This window comes from Haliotis rubra, unplaced genomic scaffold (assembly GCF_003918875.1).
Source record: "Haliotis rubra isolate DU_JTF1 unplaced genomic scaffold, ASM391887v1 Scf551, whole genome shotgun sequence".
Lineage (NCBI taxonomy): Eukaryota > Metazoa > Mollusca > Gastropoda > Lepetellida > Haliotidae > Haliotis > Haliotis rubra.
The window spans coordinates 233867-255429 of record NW_025767248.1 but is presented as its reverse complement, the minus strand read 5'-3'; the positions used below and the strand labels follow the sequence as shown (position 1 = coordinate 255429).

Sequence of the window (21563 nt, the reverse complement as noted above, 5' to 3'; positions counted from 1 at the left end):
ACTAGACAAGTGGCCCATCACCATTAGGTCATAGGGCATCATGTACAGCTTATTAGAGAGGTGGCCCATCTCCATTAGGTCATAGGGCATCATGTACAGCTTACTAGACAAGTGGCCCATCACCATTAGGTCATAGGGCATCATGTACAGCTTATTAGAGAGGTGGCCCATCTCCATTAGGGCATCGGGCATCATGTACAGCTTACTAGAAAAGTGGCCCATCACCATTAGGTCATAGGGCATCATGTACAGCTTACTAGACAGGTGACCCATCACCATTAGGTTATCAGGCATCATGTAAAGCTTACGAGACAGGTGGCCCATCACCATTAGGTCATTGGGCATCATGTACAGCTTACTAGACAGGTGGCCCATCACCATTAGGTCATAGGGCATCATGTACAGCTTATTAGAGAGGTGGCCCATCACCATTAGGTCATAGGGCATCATGTACAGCTTACTAGACAGGTGGCCCATCACCATTAGGTCATAGGGCATCATGTACAGCTTACTAGACAGGTGGCCCATCACCATTAGGTCATAGGGCATCATGTACAGCTTACTAGACAAGTGGCCCATCACCATTAGGTCATAGGGCATCATGTACAGCTTACTAGACAGGTGGCCCATCACCATTAGGTCATCGGGCATCATGTTCAGCTTACTAGACAGGTGGACCATCACCATCGGGCATAATGTACAGCTTACTAAAGTACTGTCGGAAATGCTAGAAAAATGCTATTTAGCCTGAATATCTTTAGAAAGGTGATAAATGTATTATGTTGTCAATATATCAACTAACCTATAGTGTACCTAATTTTTATTTCAATTGATTTAACATTCCCATGCATTTAAAGGGCAGTTTACAGGGGAGAAGTTGGTACCAAAACAACAACTTAGAATTTTTCATAGTTCAACAACAGAAATCTGAAATAGTCTTTACATTTATGCTAATAATACAGGTGGTGTGAAAATATAATTTAACGTTTTTCTTAAACAAATAAATGTTGAATGTTTGTGTTACTTGACTTAATTATCGTTTCTTTATTGAAGAAATATTAATATAAATGTTAAGTCTTGATAAATAAGTTTCCCGTCATGCATGCACATCTTTATCACAGCGTCCACTATGGCCAACTATTTGCAGACGATTGTTGCAAAGGTTTATAAGTTTTTTGTGCTTGAAAAAGACAGAGGTAAACCTTTCATTAGTATAGAAATGGTTTAATACAGAACTTGTAGAGCTGTTGGTATGTCTTACCAACAAGTTTACAATATTGTAAACAAATCAGACAAGACAGGGACCGTCTCAACACCATTAGGTCATAGGGCATCATGTACAGCTTACTAGACAGTTGGCCTATCACCATTAGGTCATCGGGCATCATGTACAGCTTACTAGACAAGTGGCCCATCACCATTAGGTCATCGGGCATCATGTACAGCTTGCTAGACAAGTGGCCCATCACCATTAGGTCATCGGGCATCATGTACAGCTTACTAGACAGTTGGCCTATCACCATTAGGTCATCGGGCATCATGTACAGCTTACTAGACAAGTGGCCTATCACCATTAGGTCATCGGGCATCATGTACAGCTTACTAGACAAGTGGCCCATCACCATTAGGTCATAGGGCATCATGTACAGCTTACTAGACAAGTGGCCCATCACCATTAGGTCATAGGGCATCATGTACAGCTTGCTAGACAGGTGGCCCATCACCATTAGGTCATAGGGCATCATGTACAGCTTGCTAGACAAGTGGCCCATCACCATTAGGTCATCGGGCATCATGTACAGCTTACTAGACAGGTGGCCCATCACCATTAGGTCATAGGGCATCATGTACAGCTTACTAGACAGGTGTACCATCACCATTAGGTCATAGGGCATCATGTACAGCTTATTAGAGAGGTGGCCCATCTCCATTAGGTCATAGGGCATCATGTACAGCTTACTAGACAGGTGGCCCATCACCATTAGGTCATAGGGCATCATGTACAGCTTGCTAGACAGGTGGCCCATCACCATTAGGTCATAGGGCATCATGTACAGCTTGCTAGACAGGTGGCCCATCACCATTAGGTCATAGGGCATCATGTACAGCTTACTAGACAAGTGGCCCATCACCATTAGGTCATAGGGCATCATGTACAGCTTATTAGAGAGGTGGCCCATCACCATTAGGTCATAGCCCAGCTGAAAAGGCACCATGGTTGACCATGGTCAACCATGGCTTACCACGGTAAACCATGGTATTACCATGGTTTACCATGCTAAACCGTGGTCACTAACTTTTCTCCCCATGGTAGACCATGGTAGACCATGGTCACCATGGTATACCACAGCAGACCATGGTCATTATAGACCATGGTCACCAGAAACCATGGTAGACCATGGTCACCAACATTTCTCCCCATGGTATACCATGGTGACCATGGTATACCACAGCAGACCATGGTCATTCTAGACCATGGTCACCAGAAACCAGGGTAGACCATGGTCATCTTAAACAAAACTATGGTAGACCATGGTGTTGTTCTCATACAAAAGTAATGGTTGACCATGGTCATCACAGACAAATCTATGGTAGACCATGGTCATGACAGACCAATTTTACATTTCAAACTGTAATAAATAAAAAATTAAAATTGAAATCCTGTCTGTTTCATGACATTGTGTTTCATTTATGAATAACAAAAATAGCGGGAGCATTCAATGAAGTGTTACACAGGCATTATACTAATAGCATTACAAAGGGCGTGTGTAAAACATCTCAGATGAAAAATGTTTTTCCTGAGTTAGTTTGCCTTTAATGAATATTCATGACAGATACCTTACAGATCCTTGTTTTTACGTCTGTGTGCATTGAAAAACTAAAATTGAACACTTCACTCGGTGAGAGACAAGTTAAAATGAAGTGTGTTTTAATGAAAAATACAAGAACACAATGTCATAAAAAACAATTATCAACGGGAACAGTTCACGTAATTTAACTTTCTCATTGTTGCTACAGAAACACACAAACAAATAAGGAACAAAGGACGTCTTATACACTTGAAAATCAAAACAAAATTAACCCTCCGTACATTTGAAAATAAAATAATTTTGCCTGTCCCCTTTGCTAAAGTTGTCCATTAAACTTTGTAAACCCCGTCTCTCGTGGTCTTACTAGTTTTTGTGCCTGGTTGCCTTTAGTTTTTGATTTTTCAAAAAATACAGCAACAACATAAACAATGCACGACAGAAGGCGAAACAATATTCTGTGCCTAACACGATCCGTTTTAGAAACATAGACAGTTCTGCGTGTAAAACTTACCTTCTGTCAATAACAGCGTAACCAATTAGTGCTGGAAGATTTTTAATTCTCTTTCTTTTTCATATTTACTCCATGAAATAAAATTTGAAAGTACAATGTCAAAATCGTCTCATTTCATTGAATTTCTCCCGTGAGTGATCACGATCGGCAAACGCGTGCCTAAAACTTGTTATAAATGCGTCTTTACGCAAGTTAATGGTGAAGCTCCCGATTTTAGAACACATTTCACTGTCACTTCCTGTTCAGCACTTGCAATATGACCCGGAAGAGATTACATCAAAGTAGATTAATGAAATTTAAATTATTGCCGGGGATATGTGCAAAAACTATTCTTCCACGTTATGATCGACAAAGGAACGCGTGTACACTGAATATCTTTTTCGAGATTCCGCCGTTGACAATATTATTGTTTATGAATTCTAATTTTGATGTTGATGCCTTGATATTGTAATTCTTGCCTTTATTTGTTAATAAGATGAGAAATTATCCACTGTTGACTACGTAGTGTTGTTATGAAGTACCTCGATCGGCGTGATTGCAAACACGGCATTGCGCCGATTCGCTTACGTAATCTTATATTGCGACTTCAAAAAGCGGATAGCACTAATCATACAGCCTTTTACATACATATAGTTACGATACATCCCTGGTGCGTACTAATTAATTTTTTTTCTAAAAATATGTTTCAACTTCAACTTCGGCCATTCGGGACAAGCCGAATGGAGATAGTGCGATCACGAGAGACATACGACCGTTTCAGCCGCGACCGATGCCATAGCTGCTACTTGTCACGTAGACATTTGTGGCATAAAACCAGTGATAGTGAAAACACAACTTTGTCAACACTGGCAATAGATTACAACGATCCAAGCGAAGAATATCCCTAATATATTAGCAATGACGGATTTCGAGGATAATCCAGCGATGGATATGTCAAGAACTCATGATAAAGGAATAGACTAGATTTAGTGCCGATGGATACATCTCAAGTTGAATTCAGTGGACATAAGCATGAGCGGTAAAGTAAAAACAGCAATATTGAAATTATTTTGAGTGCAGATGTATTGAAATTGTTTTGATGTTAGGAATCGCACATCTGACGTATGTGGCGTGGTAAGCAACAGTTTTTGAGGAGAATGGCGGAAAGATCGATATAAGATATAGCAGTGTTCATTTTATATACAATGTACTTCCCTCAAACGGAAAGTCAGTGTTAATTTGGGTTTTGTGCAATATGTTCTACATATCTATGTTAACACACGACCAATATCTAACGGTACTTTAAAAAAACCAAAAACCGTTATGACTTTTTTTAGTTAAGTTATCAGTGATCGAATGGTATCAAAGTTCACGGGGCTTGTAGAGGTCAGCCTGAAAGATTCAGTTTGTTTGCTTAGATTACACAGACAGCAAAATAAATTCAAAGGGTCATAAAAAGGGAGATAATTGCTACAGGCACGTTTATGAATATTTCATTTTCTTTTCTATCGTATTTGTATTCAGTTTTGGAATAACTACTGACTGTAAACCAAAAATGACAGTGCCAAAACGTTTAGCTATTCACTTAACGTGGAAATAGCTTCACTTACAGTAAGATATGTTTTTCTATGTTATGATATGTTGATTATTATAAATAATGGGAAATGTAAATATTTCAGAATATTATATTTGGTCATGAATGTAGACTAGTGATTTAGAAGCCAATTTTGTGTTTTAATTTCTAATACATGTTGTGTTACTTGGCATAGACTCTTCATATTACAAAAAAATAATTTAAAGTCATCTGCCATCAGTGTAAAGAAATTATTTTGAATAATATAATTAGAGTCTGGTGAAAAATATTTGCAATCTGTTAAAAATACATAACATTTTGAGCAACTGTAAATATATATTTAAAAAAACAACAACAACACTTTTGATATTTGTTTTAAGACTGTTTGAAATAGAATGATTGTGATTAAATGTTGGTGTGTTTTCAGATTTCCACTGGACGATTCTGAAGAAATGGTCCTAATGTTGAAACACTGAAGATAAAGTTCTACAAAATGAGTTTATTCCTGTGCCGGAGCGTTTGCTCTTCACACTGAAGACTTGGGTTCAATTCCTCACATGGGTACAATGTGTGTAGCCCCTTAGGTGTCCCTCGATTGATATTGCTGGAACATTGCTAAAAGTGGTGTAAAACTAAACTCACTCACTCAATATCCCTGAATCAACGTGGACATTTTTAGGGGATGTCAGCACTGCTCTTTCGAAGGTTCTTCAGACTTGTGTATATCCTGTTTCTTCTGAGAGAATTGTGATGCCCCTTGTACAACTTCAGGTAGATGATTTTGGGCCCTGTTGTAATTTCTCTGTTGGTTGTGACTCTCATTTATTATGTTTACTTCTAACCATATAGACTAAAGTGATTACTCTTTCTGAAATTGTATATTACTGCATGAAATGGTGTTCTGAATTGGTTAATTTTCCTGGATATAGACTGACATCCAAGCTGCCCTAAAGATGTTTTTAGAATAAAATAATAGATAAGAATATCCTCTGAAAAATGATGAACATGTCCACATGCCATTTGTCCCTAGCAGCATTACTGGATATGTAATTCTAGTTTGCTTTAGACTTGTACTTGTTGCACAGCATATCCCTGAATCCCTGTGAGTTTCCCAACAACTGTCCTCAAGTTGTCTTTCATTTAAATCTGTCAGTGTCAGCAATAAAATGTGTCTTCATAATTTGAACAGTTTGTTTTCAGTGCATGAGTTTGTTTAATGTTAATTCTTCAATACCCAATATTCTAATTGATCCCTATGCCATGGTGTATGTGACTACAATGTATATATTGTGGTATGGCGCGGTTGGTTTCTTACCATAGTCTAAATAATGGTATTCTAATGGTGAACTGTTGTGCCAATTCTACCGAACAGGGTATACTGACCATGGTCTCAGTTTTTTTCAGTAGTACACCATGGTACACCATGGTCTCTTTTTACCATGGTAATCCATGGTAGACCATGGTATACCATGGTTGACCATGGTACACCATGGTCTCTTTTACCATGGTAGACCATGGTCTTATCTTACCATGGTAAACTGTGGTGCCATTTACGTGGCGTGGTTAAACCATGATAGACCATGGTCTTTTTTACCATGGTAGACCATGGTATACCATGGTCTCTTTTGACCATGGTACACCATGGTCTTTTTTTCACCATGATAGACCATGGTCTCTTTTGACCATGGTAAACTGTGGTGCCATTTACCGGATGTGGTAAGCCATGATACACCATGGTCAACCATGGTCTGTGAACCATGGTCTACCATGGTATACCATGGTATACCATGGTCTTTTCCTGCTCATTTCAGCTGGGAGGGCATCATGTACAGCTTACTAGACAAGTGGCCCATCACCATTAGGTCATAGGGCATCATGTACAGCTTACTAGACAGGTGGCCCATCACCATTAGGTCATCGGGCATCATGTACAGCTTACTAGACAGGTGGACCATCACCATCGGGCATCATGTACAGCTTACTAAAGTACTGTCGGAAATGCTAGAAAAATGCTATTTAGCCTGAATATCTTTAGAAAGGTGATAAATGTATTATGTTGTCAATATATCAACTAACCTATAGTGTACCTAATTTTTATTTCAATTGATTTAACATTCCCATGCATTTAAAGGGCAGTTTACAGGGGAGAAGTTGGTACCAAAACAACAACTTAGAATTTTTCATAGTTCAACAACAGAAATCTGAAATAGTCTTTACATTTATGCTAATAATACAGGTGGTGTGAAAATATAATTTAACGTTTTTCTTAAACAAATAAATGTTGAATGTTTGTGTTACTTGACTTAATTATCGTTTCTTTATTGAAGAAATATTAATATAAATGTTAAGTCTTGATAAATAAGTTTCCGTCATGCATGCACATCTTTATCACAGCGTCCACTATGGCCAACTATTTGCAGACGATTGTTGCAAAGGTTTATAAGTTTTTTGTGCTTGAAAAAGACAGAGGTAAACCTTTCATTAGTATAGAAATGGTTTAATACAGAACTTGTAGAGCTGTTGGTATGTCTTACCAACAAGTTTACAATATTGTAAACAAATCAGACAAGACAGGGACCGTCTCAACACCATTAGGTCATAGGGCATCATGTACAGCTTACTAGACAGTTGGCCTATCACCATTAGGTCATCGGGCATCATGTACAGCTTACTAGACAGGTGGCCCATCACCATTAGGTCATCGGGCATCATGTACAGCTTACTAGACAGGTGGACCATCACCATCGGGCATCATGTACAGCTTACTAAAGTACTGTCGGAAATGCTAGAAAAATGCTATTTAGCCTGAATATCTTTAGAAAGGTGATAAATGTATTATGTTGTCAATATATCAACTAACCTATAGTGTACCTAATTTTTATTTCAATTGATTTAACATTCCCATGCATTTAAAGGGCAGTTTACAGGGGAGAAGTTGGTACCAAAACAACAACTTAGAATTTTTCATAGTTCAACAACAGAAATCTGAAATAGTCTTTACATTTATGCTAATAATACAGGTGGTGTGAAAATATAATTTAACGTTTTCTTAAACAAATAAATGTTGAATGTTTGTGTTACTTGACTTAATTATCGTTTCTTTATTGAAGAAATATTAATATAAATGTTAAGTCTTGATAAATAAGTTTCCCGTCATGCATGCACATCTTTATCACAGCGTCCACTATGGCCAACTATTTGCAGACGATTGTTGCAAAGGTTTATAAGTTTTTTGTGCTTGAAAAAGACAGAGGTAAACCTTTCATTAGTATAGAAATGGTTTAATACAGAACTTGTAGAGCTGTTGGTATGTCTTACCAACAAGTTTACAATATTGTAAACAAATCAGACAAGACAGGGACCGTCTCAACACCATTAGGTCATAGGGCATCATGTACAGCTTACTAGACAGTTGGCCTATCACCATTAGGTCATCGGGCATCATGTACAGCTTACTAGACAAGTGGCCCATCACCATTAGGTCATCGGGCATCATGTACAGCTTACTAGACAGGTGGCCCATCACCATTAGGTCATAGGGCATCATGTACAGCTTACTAGACAGGTGGCCCATCACCATTAGGTCATAGGGCATCATGTACAGCTTACTAGACAGGTGGCCCATCACCATTAGGTCATAGGGCATCATGTACAGCTTATTAGAGAGGTGGCCCATCACCATTAGGTCATAGGGCATCATGTACAGCTTACTAGAAAAGTGGCCCATCACCATTAGGTCATAGGGCATCATGTACAGCTTACTAGACAGGTGGCCCATCACCATTAGGTCATAGGGCATCATGTACAGCTTATTAGAGAGGTGGCCCATCTCCATTAGGTCATCGGGCATCATGTACAGCTTACTAGACAAGTGGCCCAGCACCATTAGGTCATAGGGCATCATGTACAGCTTATTAGAGAGGTGGCCCATCTCCATTAGGTCATAGGGCATCATGTACAGCTTACTAGACAGGTGGCCCATCACCATTAGGTCATAGGGCATCATGTACAGCTTGCTAGACAGGTGGCCCAGCACCATTAGGTCATAGGGCATCATGTACAGCTTATTAGAGAGGTGGCCCATCACCATTAGGTCATAGGGCATCATGTACAGCTTACTAGACAAGTGGCCCATCACCATTAGGTCATAGGGCATCATGTACAGCTTATTAGAGAGGTGGCCCATCACCATTAGGTCATAGGGCATCATGTACAGCTTACTAGACAGGTGGCCCATCACCATTAGGTCATTGGGCATCATGTACAGCTTACTAGACAGGTGGCCCATCACCATTAGGTCATAGGGCATCATGTACAGCTTACTAGACAGGTGGCCCATCACCATTAGGTCATTGGGCATCATGTACAGCTTACTAGACAAGTGGCCCATCACCATTAGGTCATAGGGCATCATGTACAGCTTATTAGAGAGTGGCCCATCACCATTAGGTCATAGGGCATCATGTACAGCTTACTAGGACAGGTGGCCCATCACCATTAGGTCATTGGGCATCATGTACAGCTTACTAGACAGGTGGCCCATCACCATTAGGTCATAGGGCATCATGTACAGCTTACTAGACAGGTGGCCCATCACCATTAGGTCATCGGGCATCATGTACAGCTTACTAAACAGGTGGCCCATCACCATTAGGTCATAGGGCATCATGTACAGCTTACTAGACAGGTGGCCCATCACCATTAGGTCATCGGGCATCATGTACAGCTTACTAGACAGGTGGCCCATCACCATTAGGTCATAGGGCATCATGTACAGCTTACTAGACAGGTGGCCCATCACCATTAGGTCATTGGGCATCATGTACAGCTTACTAGACAGGTGGCCCATCACCATTAGGTCATAGGGCATCATGTACAGCTTACTAGACAGGTGGCCCATCACCAATAGGTCATCGGGCATCATGTACAGCTTACTAAACAGGTGGCCCATCACCATTAGGTCATAGGGCATCATGTACAGCTTACTAGACAGGTGGCCCATCACCATTAGGTCATCGGGCATCATGTACAGCTTACTAGACAGGTGGCCCATCACCATTAGGTCATAGGGCATCATGTACAGCTTACTAGACAGGTGGCCCATCACCATTAGGTCATTGGGCATCATGTACAGCTTACTAGGACAGGTGGCCCATCACCATTAGGTCATAGGGCATCATGTACAGCTTACTAGACAGGTGGCCCATCCACCATTAGGTCATAGGGCATCATGTACAGCTTATTAGACAGGTGGCCCATCACCATTAGGTCATTGGGCATCATGTACAGCTTACTAGACAAGTGGCCCATCACCATTAGGTCATAGGGCATCATGTACAGCTTACTAGACAGGTGGCCCATCACCATTAGGTCATAGGGCATCATGTACAGCTTACTAGACAGGTGGCCCATCACCATTAGGTCATAGGGCATCATGTACAGCTTACTAGACAGGTGGCCCATCACCATTAGGTCATAGGGCATCATGTACAGCTTATTAGAGAGGGCCCCCATCACCATTAGGTCATAGGGCATCATGTACAGTTTACTAGACAGGTGGCCCATCACCATTAGGTCATCGGGCATCATGTACAGCTTACTAGACAGGTGGACCATCACCATTAGGTCATAGGGCATCATGTACAGCTTATTAGAGAGGTGGCCCATCACCATTAGGTCATAGGGCATCATGTACAGCTTACTAGACAGGTGGACCATCACCATCGGGCATCATGTACAGCTTACTAAAGTACTGTCGGAAATGCTAGAAAAATGCTTTTTAGCCTGAATATCTTTAGAAAGGTGATAAATGTATTATGTTGTCAATATATCAACTAACCTATAGTTTACCTAATTTTTATTTCAATTGATTTAACATTCCCATGCATTTAAAGGGCAGTTTACAGGGGAGAAGTTGGTACCAAAACAACAACTTAGAATTTTTCATAGTTCAACAACAGAAATCTGAAATAGTCTTTACATTTATGCTAATAATACAGGTGGTGTGAAAATATAATTTAACGTTTTTCTTAAACAAATAAATGTTGAATGTTTGTGTTACTTGACTTAATTATCGTTTCTTTATTGAAGAAATATTAATATAAATGTTAAGTCTTGATAAATAAGTTTCCGTCCATGCATGCACATCTTTATCACAGCGTCCACTATGGCCAACTATTTGCAGACGATTGTTGCAAAGGTTTATAAGTTTTTTGTGCTTGAAAAAGACAGAGGTAAACCTTTCATTAGTATAGAAATGGTTTAATACAGAACTTGTAGAGCTGTTGGTATGTCTTACCAACAAGTTTACAATATTGTAAACAAATCAGACAAGACAGGGACCGTCTCAACACCATTAGGTCATAGGGCATCATGTACAGCTTACTAGACAGTTGGCCTATCACCATTAGGTCATCGGGCATCATGTACAGCTTACTAGACAAGTGGCCCATCACCATTAGGTCATCGGGCATCATGTACAGCTTACTAGACAGGTGGCCCATCACCATTAGGTTATCGGGAATCATGTACAGCTTACTAGACAGGTGGCCCATCACCATTAGGTCATAGGGCATCATGTACAGCTTATTAGAGAGGTGGCCCATCACCATTAGGTCATAGGGCATCATGTACAGCTTACTAGACAGGTGGCCCATCACCATTAGGTCATCGGGCATCATGTACAGCTTACTAGACAGGTGGACCATCACCATCGGGCATCATGTACAGCTTACTAAAGTACTGTCGGAAATGCTAGAAAAATGCTTTTTAGCCTGAATATCTTTAGAAAGGTGATAAATGTATTATGTTGTCAATATATCAACTAACCTATAGTGTACCTAATTTTTATTTCAATTGATTTAACATTCCCATGCATTTAAAGGGCAGTTTACAGGGGAGAAGTTGGTACCAAAACAACAACTTAGAATTTTTCATAGTTCAACAACAGAAATCTGAAATAGTCTTTACATTTATGCTAATAATACAGGTGGTGTGAAAATATAATTTAACGTTTTTCTTAAACAAATAAATGTTGAATGTTTGTGTTACTTGACTTAATTATCGTTTCTTTATTGAAGAAATATTAATATAAATGTTAAGTCTTGATAAATAAGTTTCCGTCATGCATGCACATCTTTATCACAGCGTCCACTATGGCCAACTATTTGCAGACGATTGTTGCAAAGGTTTATAAGTTTTTTGTGCTTGAAAAAGACAGAGGTAAACCTTTCATTAGTATAGAAATGGTTTAATACAGAACTTGTAGAGCTGTTGGTATGTCTTACCAACAAGTTTACAATATTGTAAACAAATCAGACAAGACAGGGACCGTCTCAACACCATTAGGTCATAGGGCATCATGTACAGCTTACTAGACAGTTGGCCTATCACCATTAGGTCATCGGGCATCATGTACAGCTTACTAGACAAGTGGCCCATCACCATTAGGTCATAGGGCATCATGTACAGCTTATTAGAGAGGTGGCCCATCTCCATTAGGTCATAGGGCATCATGTACAGCTTACTAGACAGGTGGCCCATCACCATTAGGTCATAGGGCATCATGTACAGCTTGCTAGACAGGTGGCCCATCACCATTAGGTCATAGGGCATCATGTACAGCTTGCTAGACAGGTGGCCCATCACCATTAGGTCATAGGGCATCATGTACAGCTTACTAGACAAGTGGCCCATCACCATTAGGTCATAGGGCATCATGTACAGCTTATTAGAGAGGTGGCCCATCTCCATTAGGTCATAGGGCATCATGTACAGCTTACTAGACAGGTGGCCCATCACCATTAGGTTATCGGGAATCATGTACAGCTTACTAGACAGGTGGCCCATCACCATTAGGTCATAGGGCATCATGTACAGCTTACTAGACAGGTGGCCCATCACCATTAGGTCATAGGGCATCATGTACAGCTTACTAGACAGGTGGCCCATCACCATTAGGTCATAGGGCATCATGTACAGCTTACTAGACAAGTGGCCCATCACCATTAGGTCATCGGGCATCATGTACAGCTTACTAGACAGGTGGCCCATCACCATTAGGTTATCGGGAATCATGTACAGCTTACTAGACAGGTGGCCCATCACCATTAGGTCATAGGGCATCATGTACAGCTTATAAGAGAGGTGGCCCATCTCCATTAGGTCATAGGGCATCATGTACAGCTTACTAGACATGTGGCCCATCACCATTAGGTCATAGGGCATCATGTACAGCTTGCTAGACAGGTGGCCCATCACCATTAGGTCATAGGGCATCATGTACAGCTTGCTAGACAGGTGGCCCATCACCATTAGGTCATAGGGCATCATGTACAGCTTATAAGAGAGGTGGCCCATCTCCATTAGGTCATAGGGCATCATGTACAGCTTACTAGACAGGTGGCCTATCACCATTAGGTCATCGGGCATCATGTACAGCTTGCTAGACAGGTGGCCCATCACCATTAGGTCATAGGGCATCATGTACAGCTTACTAGACAAGTGGCCCATCACCATTAGGTCATAGGGCATCATGTACAGCTTATTAGAGAGGTGGCCCATCACCATTAGGTCATAGGGCATCATGTACAGCTTACTAGACAAGTGGCCCATCACCATTAGGTCATAGGGCATCATGTACAGCTTATTAGAGAGGTGGCCCATCTCCATTAGGGCATCGGGCATCATGTACAGCTTACGAGACAAGTGGCCCATCACCATTAGGTCATCGGGCATCATGTACAGCTTACTAGACAGGTGGCCCATCACCATTAGGTTATCAGGCATCATGTACAGCTTATTAGAGAGGTGGCCCATCACCATTAGGTCATAGGGCATCATGTACAGCTTACTAGACAAGTGGCCCATCACCATTAGGTCATAGGGCATCATGTACAGCTTATTAGAGAGGTGGCCCATCTCCATTAGGGCATCGGGCATCATGTACAGCTTACTAGACAAGTGGCCCATCACCATTAGGTCATCGGGCATCATGTACAGCTTACGAGACAGGTGGCCCATCACCATTAGGTCATAGGGCATCATGTACAGCTTATTAGAGAGGTGGCCCATCACCATTAGGTCATAGGGCATCATGTACAGCTTATTAGAGAGGTGGCCCATCACCATTAGGTCATAGGGCATCATGTACAGCTTACTAGAACAGGTGGCCCATCACCATTAGGTCATCGGGCATCATGTACAGCTTACTAGACACAGGTGGACCATCACCATCGGGCATCATGTACAGCTTACTAAAGTACTGTCGGAAATGCTAGAAAAATGCTATTTAGCCTGAATATCTTTAGAAAGGTGATAAATGTATTATGTTGTCAATATATCAACTAACCTATAGTGTACCTAATTTTTATTTCAATTGATTTAACATTCCCATGCATTTAAAGGGCAGTTTACAGGGGAGAAGTTGGTACCAAAACAACAACTTAGAATTTTTCAGAGTTCAACAACAGAAATCTGAAATAGTCTTTACATTTATGCTAATAATACAGGTGGTGTGAAAATATAATTTAACGTTTTTCTTAAACAAATAAATGTTGAATGTTTGTGTTACTTGACTTAATTATCGCTTTCTTTATTGAAGAAATATTAATATAAATGTTAAGTCTTGATAAATAAGTTTCCCGTCATGCATGCACATCTTTATCACAGCGTCCACTATGGCCAACTATTTGCAGACGATTGTTGCAAAGGTTTATAAGTTTTTTGTGCTTGAAAAAGACAGAGGTAAACCTTTCATTAGTATAGAAATGGTTTAATACAGAACTTGTAGAGCTGTTGGTATGTCTTACCAACAAGTTTACAATATTGTAAACAAATCAGACAAGACAGGGACCGTCTCAACACCATTAGGTCATAGGGCATCATGTACAGCTTACTAGACAGTTGGCCTATCACCATTAGGTCATCGGGCATCATGTACAGCTTACTAGACAAGTGGCCCATCACCATTAGGTCATAGGGCATCATGTACAGCTTATTAGAGAGGTGGCCCATCTCCACTAGGTCATAGGGCATCATGTACAGCTTACTAGACAGGTGGCCCATCACCATTAGGTTATCGGGCATCATGTACAGCTTACTAGACAAGTGGCCCATCACCATTAGGGCATCGGGCATCATGTACAGCTTACTAGACAGGTGGCCCATCACCATTAGGTCATCGGGCATCATGTACAGCTTACTAGACAGGTGGCCCATCACCATTAGGTTATCGGGCATCATGTACAGCTTACTAGACAGGTGGCCCATCACCATTAGGTCATCTGGCATCATGTACAGCTTACTAGACAAGTGGCCCATCACCATTAGGTCATCGGGCATCATGTACAGCTTACTAGACAGGTGGCCCATCACCATTAGGTTATCGGGGAATCATGTACAGCTTACTAGACAGGTGGCCCATCACCATTAGGTCATAGGGCATCATGTACAGCTTATAAGAGGGTGGCCCATCTCCATTAGGGTCATAGGGCATCATGTACAGCTTACTAGACATGTGGCCCATCACCATTAGGTCATAGGGCATCATGTACAGCTTGCTAGACAGGTGGCCCATCTCCATTAGGTCATAGGGCATCATGTACAGCTTACTAGACAGGTGGCCCATCACCATTAGGTCATCGGGCATCATGTACAGCTTACTAGACAAGTGGCCCATCACCATTAGGTCATCGGGCATCATGTACAGCTTACTAGACAGGTGGCCCATCACCATTAGGTTATCGGGAATCATGTACAGCTTACTAGACAGGTGGCCCATCACCATTAGTTCATAGGGCATCATGTACAGCTTGCTAGACAGGTGGCCCATCACCATTAGGTCATAGGGCATCATGTACAGCTTATAAGAGAGGTGGCCCATCTCCATTAGGTCATAGGGCATCATGTACAGCTTACTAGACAGGTGGCCTATCACCATTAGGTCATCGGGCATCATGTACAGCTTGCTAGACAGGTGGCCCATCACCATTAGGTCATAGGGCATCATGTACAGCTTACTAGACAAGTGGCCCATCACCATTAGGTCATAGGGCATCATGTACAGCTTATTAGAGAGGTGGCCCATCACCATTAGGTCATAGGGCATCATGTACAGCTTACTAGACAAGTGGCCCATCACCATTAGGTCATAGGGCATCATGTACAGCTTATTAGAGAGGTGGCCCATCTCCATTAGGGCATCGGGCATCATGTACAGCTTACTAGACAAGTGGGCCATCACCATTAGGTCATCGGGCATCATGTACAGCTTACTAGACAGGTGGCCCATCACCATTAGGTTATCAGGCATCATGTACAGCTTACGAGACAGGTGGCCCATCACCATTAGGTCATAGGGCATCATGTACAGCTTATTAGAGAGGTGGCCCATCACCATTAGGTCATAGGGCATCATGTACAGCTTATTAGAGAGGTGGCCCATCACCATTAGGTCATAGGGCATCATGTACAGCTTACTAGACAGGTGGCCCATCACCATTAGGTCATCGGGCATCATGTACAGCTTACTAGACAGGTGGACCATCACCATCGGGCATCATGTACAGCTTACTAAAGTACTGTCGGAAATGCTAGAAAAATGCTATTTAGCCTGAATATCTTTAGAAAGGTGATAAATGTATTATGTTGTCAATATATCAACTAACCTATAGTGTACCTAATTTTTATTTCAATTGATTTAACATTCCCATGCATTTAAAGGGCAGTTTACAGGGGAGAAGTTGGTACCAAAACAACAACTTAGAATTTTTCAGAGTTCAACAACAGAAATCTGAAATAGTCTTTACATTTATGCTAATAATACAGGTGGTGTGAAAATATAATTTAACGTTTTTCTTAAACAAATAAATGTTGAATGTTTGTGTTACTTGACTTAATTATCGTTTCTTTATTGAAGAAATATTAATATAAATGTTAAGTCTTGATAAATAAGTTTCCCGTCATGCATGCACATCTTTATCACAGCGTCCACTATGGCCAACTATTTGCAGACGATTGTTGCAAAGGTTTATAAGTTTTTTGTGCTTGAAAAAGACAGAGGTAAACCTTTCATTAGTATAGAAATGGTTTAATACAGAACTTGTAGAGCTGTTGGTATGTCTTACCAACAAGTTTACAATATTGTAAACAAATCAGACAAGACAGGGACCGTCTCAACACCATTAGGTCATAGGGCATCATGTACAGCTTACTAGACAGTTGGCCTATCACCATTAGGTCATCGGGCATCATGTACAGCTTACTAGACAGGTGGCCCATCTCCATTAGGGCATCGGGCATCATGTACAGCTTACTAGAAAAGTGGCCCATCTCCATTAGGTCATAGGGCATCATGTTCAGCTTACTAGACAGGTGGCCCATCACCATTAGGTCATCGGGCATCATGTACAGCTTACTAGACAGGTGGCCCATCACCATTAGGTCATAGGGCATCATGTACAGCTTGCTAGACAGGTGGCCCATCACCATTAGGTCATCGGGCATCATGTACAGCTTGCTAGACAGGTGGCCCATCACCATTAGGTCATAGGGCATCATGTACAGCTTATTAGAGAGGTGGCCCATCACCATTAGGTCATAGGGCATCATGTACAGCTTGCTAGACAGGTGACCCATCACCATTAGGTCATTGGGCATTATGAACAGCTTGCTAGACAGGTGGCCCATCACCATTAGGTCATAGGGCATCATGTACAGCTTACTAGACAGGTGGCCCATCACCATTAGGTCATAGGGCATCATGTACAGCTTACTAGACAGGTGGACCATCACCATTAGGTCATAGGGCATCATGTACAGCTTACTAAACAGGTGGCCCATCACCATTAGGTAAGTAAGCAAAGAATTCAGGTGGTGCTGTCTGACACAGCCTTGTCTTTTTTCAGACACAGCCTCAGCTCCTGACAGTGCCTCTGCCTCAGACAGACCAGTAGAAGGGCCAGCTTATGGTGTGGTGTTTTCTATCCCATACCTTGCGTCAGTTTGCGGAGCTGTCATCCTCCTCCTCTTCCTCGCTGTATTTGGACTAGCCCTCGCTCCTGGTAGGTGGTTCGTGCATACTGCATCCTAGAACTTTGCGGACGTACAAGCAAATATGTCCTGGCACCCAGTACCTGTACACCAGCTAGACAGGTGTCCTAGCACCCAGCCTGTAAAGGTCTGGGTTAGAATGTGCTTTCAGTAACCCATGCTTGTTGTAAGAGGCGACTAACAGGATTGGGTGGTCAGGCTTGCTGACTTGGTTGACCTATGTCATCGGTTCCCTTTTTTCGCAAATCGATGCTCATGCTGTTGATCACTGGATTGTCTGGTCCAGCCTTGATTATTTACAGACCGCCGCCATATACTGAAATATTGCTGAGTGCGGCGTAAAACTAAACTCACTCACCCACTTCTAGCACCCAGTACCTGTACAACCAACTAGACAGGCGTCCTAGCACCCAGTACCTGTACAACCAACTAGACAGGTGACCTAGCACCTAGTACCTCCACAACCAACTAGACAGGTGTCCTAGCATCCAGTACTTGTACAACCAACGACGCAGGTGGCCCAGTACTTGTACAACCAACTTGACAGTTGTCATAGCACCCAGTGTCTGTACAACTAACTAGACAGGTGACCTTGCATCCAGTACCCGTACAACCAACGAGACAGGTGACCTAGCACCCAGTACCTGTACAAATCAAATGGTCACTGAGCACTATTGACTGTGGCTATTCCTAATCAAGGTGTCACTGAGCACTATTGACTGTGGCTATTTCTAACCAAATGGTCACTGAGCACTATTGACTGTGGCTATTCCTAATCAAGGTGTCACTGAGCACTTTTGACTGTGGCTATTCCTAATCAAATGATCACTGAGCACTATTGACTGTGGCTATTCCTAATCAAATGTTCACTGAGCACTATTGACTGTGGCTATTCCTAATCAAATGGTCACTGAGCACTATTGACTGTTGCTATTCCTAACCAAATGGTCACTGAGCACTATTGACTGTGGCTATTCCTAACCAAATGGTCACTGAGCACTATTGACTGTTGCTATTCCTAACCAAAAGGTCACTGAGCACTTTTGACTGTGGCTATATTTTTTAAAAATAAAAATCTAGATTTTTGCAACCGTATATTGTTTTTATATGTTATGAGTAACTTATATTTCAAATTGAACGAAATCGGTGAAGAATTGGATTTTTTAGAAAATTCTCCCGCTACACTCATTACATATAATGCACAAGGGGTGACACTCGCGATTCTAAAAGCCTGATCAAAACCGGACAGCCTGACAATATTAAGGCACGCTCAATCAAATCTTATGTTTTTCTCAAAACAATGTGTTGAGCTTGTAGATTATTCTTTTGGCCTTCTGCTCATCGTATTCAGTTTGTCTAACTGCATTTCATATTTAACCAATGACCCTCGCATTAGCACGACCCTCCACTTTGAACAAACGTCTGGCCGCCCTTCGGTAAATATCGACCCTGTCCGAAAATCTCAGAATGACTCAGAACACAAAACGTCTCTCATTGGTCAATTTCCACGTGTATGGGGAAAACAACAATCAAACATGGCAGACAGGGCAGTGAGAGGGGCCATCGATGGCCATAATCTGTTGATTTGGGGCCAAGCGGGCACAGGCAAGACCACCTTACTGCGCCAGATCAGAGAGGAATTATCGAGGAAAGGGAACTGGGCTGGCAGCCGCTAATATCAATGGGGTTATGCTGCATCGTTTCACATGTATTTCTCTGTTGTTATTTTTTTAAATTATTATTATCAAGCTTCATTCCTCCATATAAATAGTGTGCATTATATAGACATGTATACATTTGTGCCTTCAATGAGTTATGACACGTTTATATCTTTCGCTTAAAATGTCAATCAATTTTACATTCTTCGGTATACATACGGAAAATGTACTGTCAGATGGGCAAAGCTACGCACGTTGTTTTTTTCTTACATAGCATATACTCATTTTGGAACATCATGTTTTCATAACATAGTACCAAAAAATCCTAAAGTCAGAATTGGGGATACGAAGTATGAATGTATAATATTTAAAGTTTATAAAATTTCACAATGACATAATGATATATTTTATATATTATATTTTATAACAAACATCAGCCACACATAATGACAGAGGGAACCCAAATATGTGTATATTGAAAATATGGGTTATTGTAAACACAAAACTTTCATATAAAAAAGACATCAATGTTCTGAGGTTACTCCCACAAAGTGATTTTGTATATGAATAAACTGTAAACTACATCTGATTGTGATGGTTTTAATATAAATGTAGTGTACTTTTATGTTTGTGAAAGTGTTCCAGAAATTTGTTTCACCTTAAGGAATTCATAATATTTCACAATTGTTTGCAATCACCAATGCAATTTTTATGTGTGGATAAACTCTACTCTCTTTCCACCATCATTTGTCATCTCATGTACAACAATACTAGCAATATGAGGAGCTGTTGGAGTTATAAAATATTCATGACAAATTAAGAGTTTTAGAGAAATGGGAAATAAATATGTAAGTAAATATTTAGTTTTGGTATGGTAATTGTGTAATACATGTATATCATTATAGACAATGAAATGCATTGATAGATTGCAAAAAATGTATTGGATTGTTTTATTTATTTTGAGACCACCCATATGGTTTATCCAGGAACAAATAGGAACAAAGATAATTGGGCATGGAAAACTATAGAATGTTGATAATGTTGATAATTTCATTGTTAATAATGCTTGAGGTCTTTGACTTAACTTGAGTCACAAGTATTTCTATAAGAGTTTTTCAAATTTTTAGAAATTGTACTATACAAGGAAAAATTATAATGATCATACATTGTCAACATGAAAGTGTCAGCATTTGATTATTCCTAAAGTCAATTTTCATAGGATATTATCTTTTTCAAGAGATTGTTAAGATGTGATTTAAAGTATGTGGTAGCATTAGGTTATTGTTTATTATCATCATATTTCAAAAGTTAATATACCTGGACGATTTTGAATTATCTGTTTTGGTGAAATGTATTATTGAATAAAAATATCAACATTTGAACTGTTTGTGTGTGTGTTGTATTATACTGTGGGAACTGTATGAAATATTGAATATTAAATCAACAATGACAATGAATTGTGATTGGAAGTCATTGGATATAACTGAAAATGTTGTTGACCTAACACATGACATTTATAATCTGAAAACAATCCAGGAATTTACAGAAGTTATATATTTTCCGCTTTGCATGCTTGATATTTTTATAAGGTTGTCAGATGTTCATGCTGTATGCACTATGTGCACTATTTTATTGCATTTAACGCCTAAAATAATTTTACTCACAATGAAACAATTTCTTAAACCATGTTCGAGTTTTCCAAACATATCAACTGTCAAATCAATATTCCGCAATACTCGCACACGTGGAAATTGACCAATGAGAGACGTTTATAACGCACACTATTTATATGGAGGAATGAAGCTTGAAAATAATAATTAAAAAAAATAACAGAGAAATACATGTGAAACGATACAGCATAACCCCATTGATATTAGCGGCTGCCAGCCCAGTTCCCTTTCCTCGATAATTCCTCTCTGATCTGGCGCAGTAAGGTGGTCTTGCCTGTGCCCGCTTGGCCCAAGATCAACAGATTATGGCCA

General features: G+C 40.6%; 1 protein-coding gene across 2 annotated transcripts in view; it reads left to right on the top strand.

Annotated features, from left to right (window-relative positions):
• LOC124253779 overlaps positions 1-21563 on the top strand; it is a 227888-nt gene that overhangs the window by 189528 nt on the left and 16797 nt on the right. For both annotated transcript variants that reach the window (XM_046687612.1, XM_046687611.1), the window contains one exon: positions 17779-17934. In XM_046687612.1, coding sequence (XP_046543568.1) covers positions 17779-17934 — 156 coding nt within the window. The remainder of the gene's footprint in view (positions 1-17778; positions 17935-21563) is intronic.